This window comes from Neophocaena asiaeorientalis, unplaced genomic scaffold (genome assembly GCF_003031525.2).
Source record: "Neophocaena asiaeorientalis asiaeorientalis breed wild unplaced genomic scaffold, Neophocaena_asiaeorientalis_V1.1 scaffold434, whole genome shotgun sequence".
Classification (NCBI taxonomy): Eukaryota; Metazoa; Chordata; class Mammalia; order Artiodactyla; family Phocoenidae; genus Neophocaena; species Neophocaena asiaeorientalis.
In genome coordinates, this window is record NW_020175441.1 from 2,266,626 (window position 1) to 2,279,315 (window position 12,690).

The 12,690-nt window shown below is 42.8% G+C and overlaps 1 protein-coding gene across 2 annotated transcripts in view; it reads left to right on the forward strand.

Moving 5' to 3' along the window:
• Positions 1–5,964, forward strand: part of LOC112415059 (cyclin-dependent kinase inhibitor 2A-like) — a 24,122-nt gene extending 18,158 nt beyond the window's left edge. For both annotated transcript variants that reach the window (XM_024767830.1, XM_024767829.1), the window contains exons 2-3: positions 3,192–3,498; positions 5,759–5,964. In XM_024767830.1, the coding sequence (XP_024623598.1) occupies positions 3,195–3,498; positions 5,759–5,784 (330 nt within the window). In that variant the 5' untranslated portion in view covers positions 3,192–3,194 and the 3' untranslated portion in view covers positions 5,785–5,964. The remainder of the gene's footprint in view (positions 1–3,191; positions 3,499–5,758) is intronic.
• The last annotated feature ends 6,726 nt before the right edge of the window (positions 5,965–12,690 follow it).

The window sequence follows — 12,690 nt, forward strand, 5'->3', positions numbered from 1 at the left end:
GGCGACTTAGAAGGACGAGGTTGGCCAGTGGATCGGAACCAGGTAAGCGTTTCTTGGTAAAGGGGAGACTTCCTGGGAAGTTTTCAGACGGAGGTCGGAGTCGGAGACCTCCTTTCGGCGACGCCCCGGGGGCTCAGGAAGCCACCGGAGGACTGAAAGGCACATGGGGTTCAGATCTCTAGACTGGTATGAAGATCTAGAGGGGAGAGCCTATTTGTGTTCATATAAACCGAGGTATGTTCTTCATCAGATGCGAAATTGACGAACATTTGGGGTAAGAGTTTAAAGAAATGGAAGATTTGCTGGACCACTTAACCCCGAACTCACTGAATGGGGAATGGAGCTGATCATCTTCTTTGTTGGGAGTGGGGGGAGGGATTTCAGTGGAAATCTCCTGCTGTGTATGTTGGAATAAAGGTCGATTGAAAATTTTCAGAAGTAACTACACATCGTGTTTATTTTTTTTTAACCGAGTAAGGAAAATATATGCTTGTTAGGAAATAGACATATCTGAAGAAAAACGTTAATGTAACCTTGCCTGAAATAATGCTGTCAATTTAGTTAACCACTTGGGGAGTATCTCCTATCATTTTGGGTATTTTAAACTTACTTGATATAGGTTAATTTATTTGAGAGCTTTCAATTCCTCAGAGTTTAAAAATGTCATTTCTCCCCTCCCCACTCTAGTTTTGTGTGTGCGAGGGTGTGTTGACTTCGTTTTTCTGTTGTTTTTCGCCTTCACTAACTTCCTAAATCTGAGGCTAAAGACACATTCTTCTTGGCAGTCACTACCCTTGTTGTACGCCCAGTTTTGACAATGATTTCTGATTCTGAAAAACAAAATTTATATGAAGCAAGTGCACATTGCAAAAACTCCAGCCTAACAAGACAAAGGAAAAGTAACTCCACTTGGAACTTAACAGATTTCACAAGTGAATCTTCCTTTCCTGAAACTATGCTACACAGGATAAATTTTACACACTTTTAGATACAGATATAAAAATAAAACTAAAATGCCTTCAAATTTGAGATTATTTGGGATTTGAAATGTGGAGAGATTTGGGGAGAGAAAGGTTGAATGGTTGTAGAAGAGAAGCATTGAGTCCTTTTTTAAAAATGCATGCCTGAGTCATAATTAGATATCTCTAAAATTTTGCCAGCACCTTGCAGACTGGGCGTTCAGCCTTCGAGTTCTAGAAGGTGTTAGATGAGACCTTATTGTTTAAATACAAAAATAAAGTTGGATAATTAATTTTAAATCATTTTTAAAATAGGATAAAAGCATAAACAAAAGGGGGTATGATTTTAGTTTTGAACCCTAACCAAATTTGTGTTTAATAGAAAAATACTTAGTTTATAGAAAAATTTTAATTACTAAATTAAATTTAGGTCATCAAGTTAACTTAGGCACCCTATAAATATTAGTTTGTTTGATTAAGTTTCTTTTTGCTTTGGATTGCTATTTTTTAAGTATTTAAATGTTATGTTACTGTGGCATATAATAAAACATTTAAAACCAGTTTTATGACTAAGATGAAGGACTTTATTTATCCAACCCAACTAATATATTTTCACTTGCATTATATACGGGAATGGAAGTGTACAGACATGTACTAGCTCTGGCACTTGCAGTAGAGCTTCCAAAACATTATGACATCATCCTTGGGTGTGGCCCCTTTGTTTTGGAAATTAACCCATAATCTATTAGAAATCTAATAGTGTAAATAAGTAGTTAATAATATTGTGACAGTTTCACCAGTTTTTCTTTTAAAACAATTCTTTCTTCTAATGCACTGCATTAGTTTTTCTTTCTTTTTGTAGCTGTAAGTTGGTTCACTTATATTTTCTCTCTGTCTTTTTGAAAATTAAATCAGTTTCACTTTCTCCAGGACATGAATCAACAAACAGACTGTAACTTGGTATGATTCTGTTATGATTGGTTTGGACAGATTAATTTGTGTTTAATACAGAATGTAACTAAAAATAAGTAATTCCTCTTTATACAGTCACTATGGTCTAGCTAATATAACCAAATAATGGTTACCCTAAAAAAAGAATAGTCTACCACCACCACCCACCATGTAACACTCAAACTGTAAGGTTGCCGTGATTGTGAACACCATTTCAAAATTCCTCTTTAGTAATGGGTTTGTATCAAAGATTATTTAGGAGCCAAATGAGGTGAGCACCCCCTACTTAGTGAACTCTCAGAGTGTAATCTTGGAAGGTGTCTGAGCTTCCTATTTCTGCTATAACAAATTACCACAAATTTAGTATCAACATAAATTTACTATTTTATGTTTCTGGAAGTCAGAAGTCTAAAATGGATCCACGGGGTTGCACTCCTGTTGGGAGTTCTAAGGAAAAATCCATTTCCTTGTCTTTTCTAACGTCTAGTGACAGTCAACTTTCCTTGGCTCTTGGCCCCTGCATCTTCTCTCTGACCTCTGCTTCCATTCTTATATCTTCTCTCTGACTGTGTCCTTTTTATAAGGAAACTTGTAATTAAGTTGAGCCCACCCTGACAATACAAGTTAATCTCCCTCAAAATCCTTAATTTAACCACATCTGCAAAGTCCCCTTTGCCATATAAGGTAATATATTCACAGCTTTTGAGTGTTAGGAAGTGGACATCTTTGGGGGGCATTATTTAGTTTACCAGAAGAAGGAATTTTAGGGCTGGTTAGACAAACTTTCTCATTTTATTCTTAAAGAAATTGAAGTTTAACGTTCAGAGAAACCAAGGGTAGCTTAAAGTTTTGCAAGAATTAAGTTTTTGTCATTTTTTTTCTTTTTTGCTTTTAAACAATTACCACGTTCTGGGCTTGGATATACAGCAGTGAACCATAGAAAATCTCTGAGCCTTACATAATTTCATATCAAAATGAGGAAGAAAATAGAGGAGGTTAGGTTGTAGTAAAAGCCAGCTTGTTCCTCACCCTTTTGCTGTTGTCTGTGACTCTGGCAGTTTTCTGTGCGTGGCTGGAACCCTGCAGAACGTTGGAGAATAGAATGTGTACAGAAAAATGGAATAGGTAGGAGAACTGGCTAAGCGAGCTGGTAACTGAAAGAAAGTAGTAACTAGATACCTGTGGCAAGGGCGTCTGCACGGGCTGGGGGCTCCGCAAATAGTTTCTTTAATCCTGCCCTTGTCCCCACCCCGGTCCTGACCGCTCTGCTCTCTCCGGCAGGTCATGATGATGGGCAGCGCCCGCGTGGCCGAGCTGCTGCTGCTCCACGGTGCGGACCCCAACTGCGCGGACCCCGCCACCCTCACCCGACCCGTGCACGACGCCGCCCGGGAGGGCTTCCTGGACACGTTGGTGGCGCTGCACCGAGCCGGGGCGCGGCTGGACGTGCGCGACGCCTGGGGCCGCCTGCCCGTGGACCTGGCTGAGGAGCGGGGCCACCGCGACGTCGCCCGCTACCTGCGCGCGGCTGCAGGGGGCACCGAAGGCGGGAGCCACGCCCGCGCAGTCTCCGCGGAAGGTCCTGCAGGTGAGGTGGCTTATCCACGAGTTTGAACTCAGCTTCCGCAGCCCAGCGCACTCACTTTTCGGAAGAGAAAGTTGGGCCCAGGAGACTAGGGTATTTGGTCCTACCTCAGCTCACCCTGCCAACCCGTGGGACAACTCCAGTCTCCCGATCGCGCTGCCTCGTTAGGACTGCAGTCGGGAAATAGCCCAAGATGGACTGTCGCACGCTAAAGCCCATCCCATAAACCGTGCCTCCCATCCCCTAAACACTTGAGAACCAGACGGTGGAAAATTGAGCACTCCGGAGGCTAGAGGTCTAGTGGCCCCTCTTCCTGCAAATTAGCTGGCTAGCTGCATCCTTTCAACGGCCCCCAGTTTCCCCACTAGTTTAACAAGGTCGCTGAACCAACCCTGGAATTTCCAAAGCCAACTGCGCGTGGCATCATCTGGCAGAGATCTATCATTCCCGGCTCTATTGCAAAACTCTGCTTAATCCGACCTTCCGCTCTATGCGGTGCAGTTTTTCAGAGTTCCCCCAGTGGGTTCTGAGGGCGACTGGGATGGAGACCTCGCCAACTCTCGCAGTCTGCACACTGGGATTCGCTGCACTCCCTGAGAAACAGAGACTCTCTTAAGCTTTTCCCTCTCTTAAGCATTCTGTTATGATGGATATGTGGACCTCCTTGCCTTTTCCTACAACCACGAGGACTTCTTTTCCCTTGGCCCATTTCCCCTCACTCCTACCTGCTTAAAGTACCAACTTTACTCTGACTTTTTCCTGAAGGGGGAATCATTTTATCTACCTATCTATCTACCTACCTACCTACCTATCTATCTATAGCAATATACGAAATTACGCGAAATTTTAAGGTAAACCATGACTTCGAAGAGACTGAAATCTATGGTATTTTGGCTCAGACCTGGGGCACTAGGCTCCCTGTGCCTTAGGCGAGCCTAGGAGGACGGAGTAGAAAGGCTTGCTCTGGACCTTTGGGAGATGTCTTGAGTGCTAGGCCTTGGGTGTGAGAGGCACCCATATCTCCTTTAGCCTGCCACCCTCTCTCTCCTCCAACTGAAGCTTCCGTATGGAATGCGGCATAGGACTAGGGGCCAATCACAGGGCTATTGGGCGGAGCAAGAACTGGGAAGAGCTGAAGAGGAGAAGGATTTAGATGATCGAGTTGGGCCACAGGCAAATGAATAATCAAACCTAAGATATTTAACCCAGGTACACACGATCCCTCCCTCCTTCCCTTCCTCCCTCCCTCCCTCCCTTCCTATTTTTAAAGTTCCTACTTGCGTGATCAGCCCCGTTCTAGATCAGACACAAAAGTGAATAGGACAAAATGGGAATCCTGCCCTCATAGCGCTTACATTCTGGGAAGTAGATTTTTAAGCAATATAACTGTATTTCGATGAGTGAGTTTGTAAAACCGATGTGGTGGATAAGAGTGAAGTGTGAATAGGCGGGGAGACTATCTTAAGAGTGGTCAGAGAACCTGAGTCATGAGAAGAGATTAGCCACGGGAGGCAGAGAAACTCGAGTGCAAAAACATACATGAAAAAGAGCGTGGCAGTTTAAGAGGACCCAAAGGCCAGCTGGAGCGAGTACACAACGAGATCGAAGAGGAGGGCAGAGGCCAGATAACGTAGTAGTGGCCCTGTAAGTCAAAAAAAAAAAAAAAGGATGTTAGGTCAAAACATGGATTTTGTTCTAGAAACGTTAGGAAGCCATTAGCAGGTTTGGGAGATAGGGTCTGGGAAAGAAGATACGACTGGAACGAAAGGTTCTCACACTGCGGAGCGCCCCTGAGACTGAGGTGCTCTCTGGTTATGCGAGTTCGCCGAATCGCTGTGCGTCAGGTGCAAGAGATACCTGGGGACGTTCAAAGGGCAAGGCGACCCCTTCACCTCCAGTCGCCTGGCATTGTGTGTGGCAAACAACTTGGCACTCGTTATAGACCTGCTTGGTTCTCGCAAACCCGCAGGTTGCGCGGCTGCTCTCTCCCTGCCCTCGTCGGGCGGGTCCCGAGAGCGGGAGCGGCCTGGCGAGCCCGGAGCAGCCCGGCGGGTCAAGCGGACGCGCTGCGAGATCGGGAAGGCTCGAGAGTGCGGCGGAGGCTGGGAGGGTCCAGACTCCCTAGACAGACGCTGTGCTGAGGGTTGGTGGATGTTAAGAAGCTGTGTCTGCATAGCCAGTGGGGGGCTGCGAGAGAGGAGGGAGGGGTCGCACGTCTTTGACTTCTGGTTTCTAATGTCTTTTTTCTTTCTGCCGTCTACAGACAGTCCCGCCCTAAAGAATCCTTGAAATCTAGAGACACTTCGACTACGTATTTGATCTTCAGTCGTCGAAGTTTGAATACAAGAACTACCCCCACCATATCTGTCTTCCCTGCGTAGTTCCAATTCATCAAATAACGCTTTTAAAAAATTGGAACTGCCTCCCCCTTCCTTCCCTTAAATTTTGCTATAAAATTAAAAAAAAAAAAACCCGACACTGTTCTTGTCTTTTCATCGTGTTGGAGTTTTCGGGAGTCAGTACTCAGGCTCTGGGCACACATCTAAGCGGGCACTTCCTCTTTCGAGCCTCGCACCCGCCAGGCGCTGAGGTTATTACAGCCATTTTGTGGACTAGGAAAACGAAGCTTAAATGGATTACGTGACGCTTCTTGTGTCAAACTGCCCGCAAGGGGCGGAGCCAAGGCGCAAAAAAATTTAAAACAAATAGGGTTCTTTCCGTTCACTCAGTCAACATTTATTGAGCACCTATTATGGCATCTTACCAGGGGTATAGTTGTGGGGGGCGGGGGGAACAGATGTCCCTGGACAGGGCCAGGGACATCAACTAATAAGCACACAACACATAACTAGAAATTTTAAGGCCTATTTCATTGAATCGCCGATATAGCATTGTTTCCGAGACTCACCATTGTTTCACATACCTCTTAGAAAGAAAAACGCTGCAGGTAAGAGTGCATACCATAGGTTGATAAGACACATTCGGATTTCAGATAATGAAATGTCAAAAGCTGGGACTTTAGATCGATGAAAAGGGGTAAAAAGTGATAAATGGCAACTCCAGGGAGACCTCAGATTGAGACTTCCCTTACTTACCTGGCTCCAGAATCCAAGCCTCGTAAGTAAGGTTTTGGGTATTTTGTACAAAGCGTCACAGCCAATAATAGGTGGCGGAGCCTGCAGAACGTGACCCACAACCACGCGCAGAGTTCTGCATCCCGCTGGGGCCTGCGTGAGCTCGTCCTCCAGGCCGGCCCAGCGCCCCAGAATTCGACAGCGGCGGGCTGTGAGGTTGTGGCTCTGACTGCCACCCAAGACAAAAGCAGCTCCGCGGTTCTTTGCCAGAGCAGGGATGTTGCAGAACGTAGCTCCAACTTCAGCTGGGGCTGCCTCAGTCTCCGTTGCTTATTGAGGTGAAATTCACACAAGATTAACAATTTTAAAGGGTATAATTCAGTGGCATTAGTACACTCACAATGTTGTGCAACCATCGCCATTTATCTAGTTCCAAAACATTTTCATCATCCCCAAAGGCGACCCCATACCCATTAAGCATATTCATTAGATCCTCCCTGTCCCCAGACCCTGGCAACCACTAATCTATTGTCTCTATGGATTTACCTATTCTGGACACTTGATGGTAAGTGGAATCATACAATATGTTGCCTTTTGTGTCTGTCTTCTTTCACTTAGCCTACTTTTTTTTGAGGTTTATCCATGTTGTAGCATGTAGCACTCCTTCTTATGGCCGAATAATATTCCATTGTTTATCTTGTCATCTGGTAATGAAAGTTTGGGTTGTTTCTACCTTTTGGCTTTTGTGAATAGTGCTGTGAACGTTTGTATACCAGTATTTTTTTGAATACTTGTTTTCAATTTCGGGGATATATACCTAGGAGTGGAATTGCTAGGTCATATAATAATATGTTAAACTTTTTGTGGAACTGCCAAACTGTTTTCCACAGCAGCTGCACTATTAAACATTCCTACCAGCAATGTACAAGAATTGCAATATCTCCACATCCTCAATAGCACTTCTTATTTTCTGTTGTTTTTTTTTTTTTTAGAAGCCATCCTAGTGGGAATGAAGTGGTAACTCGTTGTGGGTTTGATTTACATTTCCTTAATGACTACAGATGTTGAATATCTTTTCATGTGTTTATTGGTAATTTGTATATTTTCTTAGGAGAAATGTCTCTCCAAGTCCTTTGTCCATTTAAAAACTGGGTTGCTTTTCTTTTTGCTGTTAAGTTGTATGAAATCTTTGTATATTATAGATACTAGATCCTTATCAAACATATGATTTATAAATATTTTCTATCATTGTATCTGCTGTAATTTCACTTTACTGATAGTGTCCTTTTTATTTAAAAAATATTTATTTATTTGGTCGTGCCAGGTCTTAATTGCTGCAGGGGGGCTTCTTAGTTGTAGCAGTCCCCTTAGTTGCAGCAAGTGGGCTCCTTACTTGCGGCACATGGGCTCCTTAGTTGTGTCATGCAAACTCTTAGTTGAGGCATGCATGTGGGATCTAGTTCCCTGACCAGTGATCAAACCCCGAGCCCCTGGCATTGGGAGCGTGGAGTCTTATCCACTGCACCACCAGGGAAGTCCTGAGTGTCCTTTTATGCACAAAAGATTTTAGTTTTGATGAAGCCTAATTAATTTTGTTTTTTTTGTTTGTTGCTTATGCTTTTGGTGTCATATCCAAGACTCCATTACCAAATCCAAGGTCACAAAGATTTACCTCTATGTTTTATTTTTTTTAACTTTGTATTTTATATTGAAGTAGAGTTGATTAACAATGTTGTGTTAGTTTCAGGTGTACAGCAAAGTGATTCAGTTATACATGTACATGTATCTATTCTTTTTCAAATTCTTTTCCTGTTTAGGTTGTTACATAATATTGAGCAGAGTTCCCTTTGCTATATAGTAGGTCCTTGTTGAAGATTTACCTCTATGTTTTCTTCCGTGACTCTTAGAGTTTTATAGCTCACACTTAACTCTTTGATGCATTTCGATGTCTTTTTTTGCATATGGTGTAAGGTAGGGTTCTACCATCCCTTGCAAGTGGACCTCCAGTTGTCCTATCACCATTTGTTAATGAGACTGTTCTTTGTCAGTTGAATGGCTTGGGATTCTTGTCAAAAATCGATTGAGTATAGATGTATTGGTTTATTTCTGGATTCTCAATCATATTCCACTGAGATATATGTGTATTTTTAATGTCTGTTCCACACTGCTTTGATTACTGTAGTTTGCAGTATGTTTTGAAATTGGGGGGTGTGAGTATTCCATTTCTGTTTTTCTTTTCAAAATAATGTTGACCTGTTTCAAGTTTGTATCTGGGTTCCCTTGCAATTTCATGTAAGTTTCAGGATCAGGTTTTTCATTTACCAAAAAAAGGCCATTGGGATTTTCATAAGGATTGCACTGGATATGTAGATTACTTTAGGTACTTTTGCCATCTTGACACTATTAAGTCTTCTAATTCATGAACACAGGATGTCTTTCCATTCATTTAGGTCTTCTTTAATTCAACAATGTTTTATAGTTTTCAGTGTACATGTATTGCACCTATTTGGTTAAATTTATTTCTAAGTATTTTATTCTTTTTGATGGTACTGAGAATTGAATTTTCTCAGATTCCTATCTGGATTGTTCATTGCTAGTGTTTAGAAATACAATTAATTTTCATGTGTTGATCTTTTATCCTGAAGTTTCACTGAATTTGTTTATTAGCCCTAATAGTTTTTTGTGGATTCTTTATGATTTTCTTTATAAGATCATGTCAGCTGCAAAGAGGGGTAGTTTTACTTGTTTCTTTCTAATTTGGATGCCTCTTGTTTCTTTTTTTTCCTTAATACTTATTTATTTATGTATTTAGGCTGCACCAGGTCCCAGTTGTGGCACGTGGGCTCCTTAGTTGTGGCATGTGGGATCTAGTTCCCTGACCAGGAATCAAACCCAGGCCCCCTGCATTGGGAGTGCAGAGTCTTACCCACTGGACCACCAGGGTGCCTCTTATTTCTTTTTTCTTGCCTTATTGCTCAAGTTAGAACTTTCAGGACAATGCTGCTTATACAATTTTGAATAGAAGAAGCAAAAGCAGGCTTTCTTTTTGTTGTTGTTGTTCCTGACCTTAGGCGGAAATCTTTCAGTCTTTCACTATTGATGTTAGTTGTAGTTTTTTTTTTCATAAATGCCCTTAATCAGATTGAGGAAGTTCTCTTTATTCCTAGTTTGTTGAATGTTTTTATCCTGAAAAAGTGTTGGATTTTGTCAAATTATTCTTCTGCATCGGTTGAGATGGTCACGTTTTTCCTTCATTCTATTAATACTGTATATTACATTGATTGATTTTTGTATGTTGAATCCCTCCTGAGATAAATATCATTTAGTCATGGTGTGTAATTCTTTTAACATTTTGCTGGATTTGGTTTGCAAGGATTTTATTGAGGATTTTTTGCATCTATATTCATAGGGGATATTGGTCTGAAATTTTCTTTTCTTGTGATGTCTCTGGTTTTGGCATCAGGTAATGCTGGCCCCATCAAATGAGTTAAGAAGTGTTCACTGCTTTTCTATTCTTAGAAGAGTTTGAAAAGGATTAGTGTTAATTGTTCCTTAAAAGTTTGATGCAATTCACTAGTGAAGCCATCTTATCTGGCTCTGGACTTTTCTTTGCCAGAAGGGTTTTTTGTTTGTTTTGTTTTTTAAACTACTGATTCAATCTCTTGTTTTAAGGCTGTTCAGATTTCCTTTTTTTTTTTCTTGAATCAGTTTTGGTGGTCTGTGTGTTTCTAGGAATTTGCCCATTTTATCTAGGTTACCTAACTTGTTAGTGTACACTGTTCAGAGTTTTCTCTCATAATCCTTTTTATTCCCTTAAATTCGCTAGTAATGTCCCCATTATGCTGTGTTTAAGTCATCTTTTTCTTGATTGAGGACTCACTTGGATGCTACAAACGCTCAGCTATTTCCCAGAGTTCCCACAAAGTCAATTCTGACACTTATCTTTTTGGGGTTTCTGTGTAGGGATGGGCCCGTGCAGCTTCCTATTCTGCCATTTCCATTGACGTCCCTTCTAATTTTTGTTTTGTTTTGCTTTCGAGCAGAATGGCAAAATGCCTCTGATGTGCCAAGTTCCTTCCTCCATACATACTCTGTGACTGGAACGCAAGTCTTCCATGCCCCGCCTTCCCACTTTCTGGGTTACCTGTCCCCCACTACTTCTCTGAAGCCCCCTCTAACAGTCAGCTACTCCCCTCCAAATTTTCTCCACCTCCCCCCTTTCTCTTTTTTGTACTGTTAAGAGCTGGCTCTTCTTTCCTCAACTTTCTTAGACGCACGCACGCACGCACGCACACCCTGCTCTTCTCCTTTGGAGATTCCTCACACGCAGTCAGCAGGCTGGAGCGCCTCAAGGGCAGCACCGACGCTCACTTGTAAGCCCCAAGGGCCTCCGGCCAACCAGAGCTCCGCTAGAACCTGCGCTCGCAGAGCAGAGCGTGCACGTGCGCCTCTCCAGAGCACGCAAAGCGCCGGCCCGGCCGGCCGCTTGCGCCGCCGGAGCGACGTGGAAGTGAAACGCGCGGGGCTGGGCCGGGGCCCCCGGAGAGCGGGCCGAGAAACTCGGCGGCTTTCTCTGGTTTGAAAAACAAACAAAGAAAAGAGAGAGCGAGGGGGGTGAGAAAAAGGGAGCGAAGAAGAGGAAAGAGGGAGGGGTTCTAAGCTAGACGGCTGGGGCCCTGAGGCCGGAGGGGAGGCTGCGGGACCGCAGCTCGGCTCGGAGGCCGGGGCTTTCCCGTAATAACGGACGAAACTTCGGAGCCAATCAGCCGTGGAGGAAAGAAAAAAAGGTACTGCCGGACTGAGGCATTTTTCTAGCTTCAGTGGGGAGCGCGCCGGGTGCAGCGACCTGGGAGCCCGAGGCCCCAGAGAGTAGCCCTGGATTCGGCCGCGTCTTCCAGGTGCCCGCGTAGGCCGGGCGGCCGGCGGGAAAGGAAGCACCTCCTCCCAGAACTCACGTACCGGATTTAAGCAATAACGTTCGCGCGATAAGCAAACATACATATTTTAAAGTGAATATTATTATTCCATTTTTTTTCTATTTGAACTTTTCTTTGAGTGAACTGTCTTACAATAATTTAGTCTGTTTTCTGAAATCTCAATAGTCTTTTTCTTTAAATAGCTGACTAAATCATCGGGTGTTGCCCCAGTTCTGTCTGTAGACGGCTTGCTCTTAGAGAATTGTTTCCCTTGAGGGATCGCAGCCAAGGAACAAGTCTGCATTTACGTTTTCTGCCTGTGGACTGCTACCTGAAATTATTTAAGTTATCTCCTCTGTTTATTAATATGTTTAAGGTATTTATGAGCAAACAGAATAATCATTCCCTAACCTCTGTCTCCATTCAGGTGGATAATGGAGCTCCCCCCGACCCTGTTTGCACTCCAGTTTACTAGAAAAAGATATGTGAGAGCTGAGGGGGAAGAATGTGAGGAGTTCTTTCTCCGTAAGTAATCTTATTCATTAATTGACTCAAGAGATAATTATTGAGCACCTCTTGTATGCCAGGCACCGTGCCAGGCAGTAGGACTACAGGACTCACCATCTCTAAGGAAAGATAAAAACAAAACAGAAAGTACTGGTACTGTTCATGAATCTACCAATGTTCTGTTCTAGTTACCTTCTGAGAAAATCTTTCCCCTCATACAAAGACAAATTTCTTAATGGACTGAAATCACATCTGTTTTCCAACCAAGCCAAATAGCTTTGATTTGGTAAAGATTGCCAGAAAGATTTTTGTAGTGAATAAGAGAACAAATCAACATGTTAACTCTACCCAGAAAAAGCTAGTGATAGTATTTTTTCTTTATTGGAGGTGAGGAGAGAGAGAGAAATAGTGCTCCCTACTATAAATCAAATAATGAAATGATTTTTGTTCTTGTTTTTGTTAATAACTCAGGTGAGAAAACTGTTGTCACAGATAAAATTTGAAGTTAGCAAACCAGGAAGTACATCTCAGGATCCTTCTACCTGCTAACCTCTAAGTTACTATTAGTTGCTATATCATTTTAAAGCTATTTTAATATGTAAAATGTTTTTTTATCAGTTGCCATATTTTCGAGCTTTGTATAGGAATAGTAAGAAAAAATAGATTTGGCCTTAGAAATCAAGGAGTCTATCTTTGTA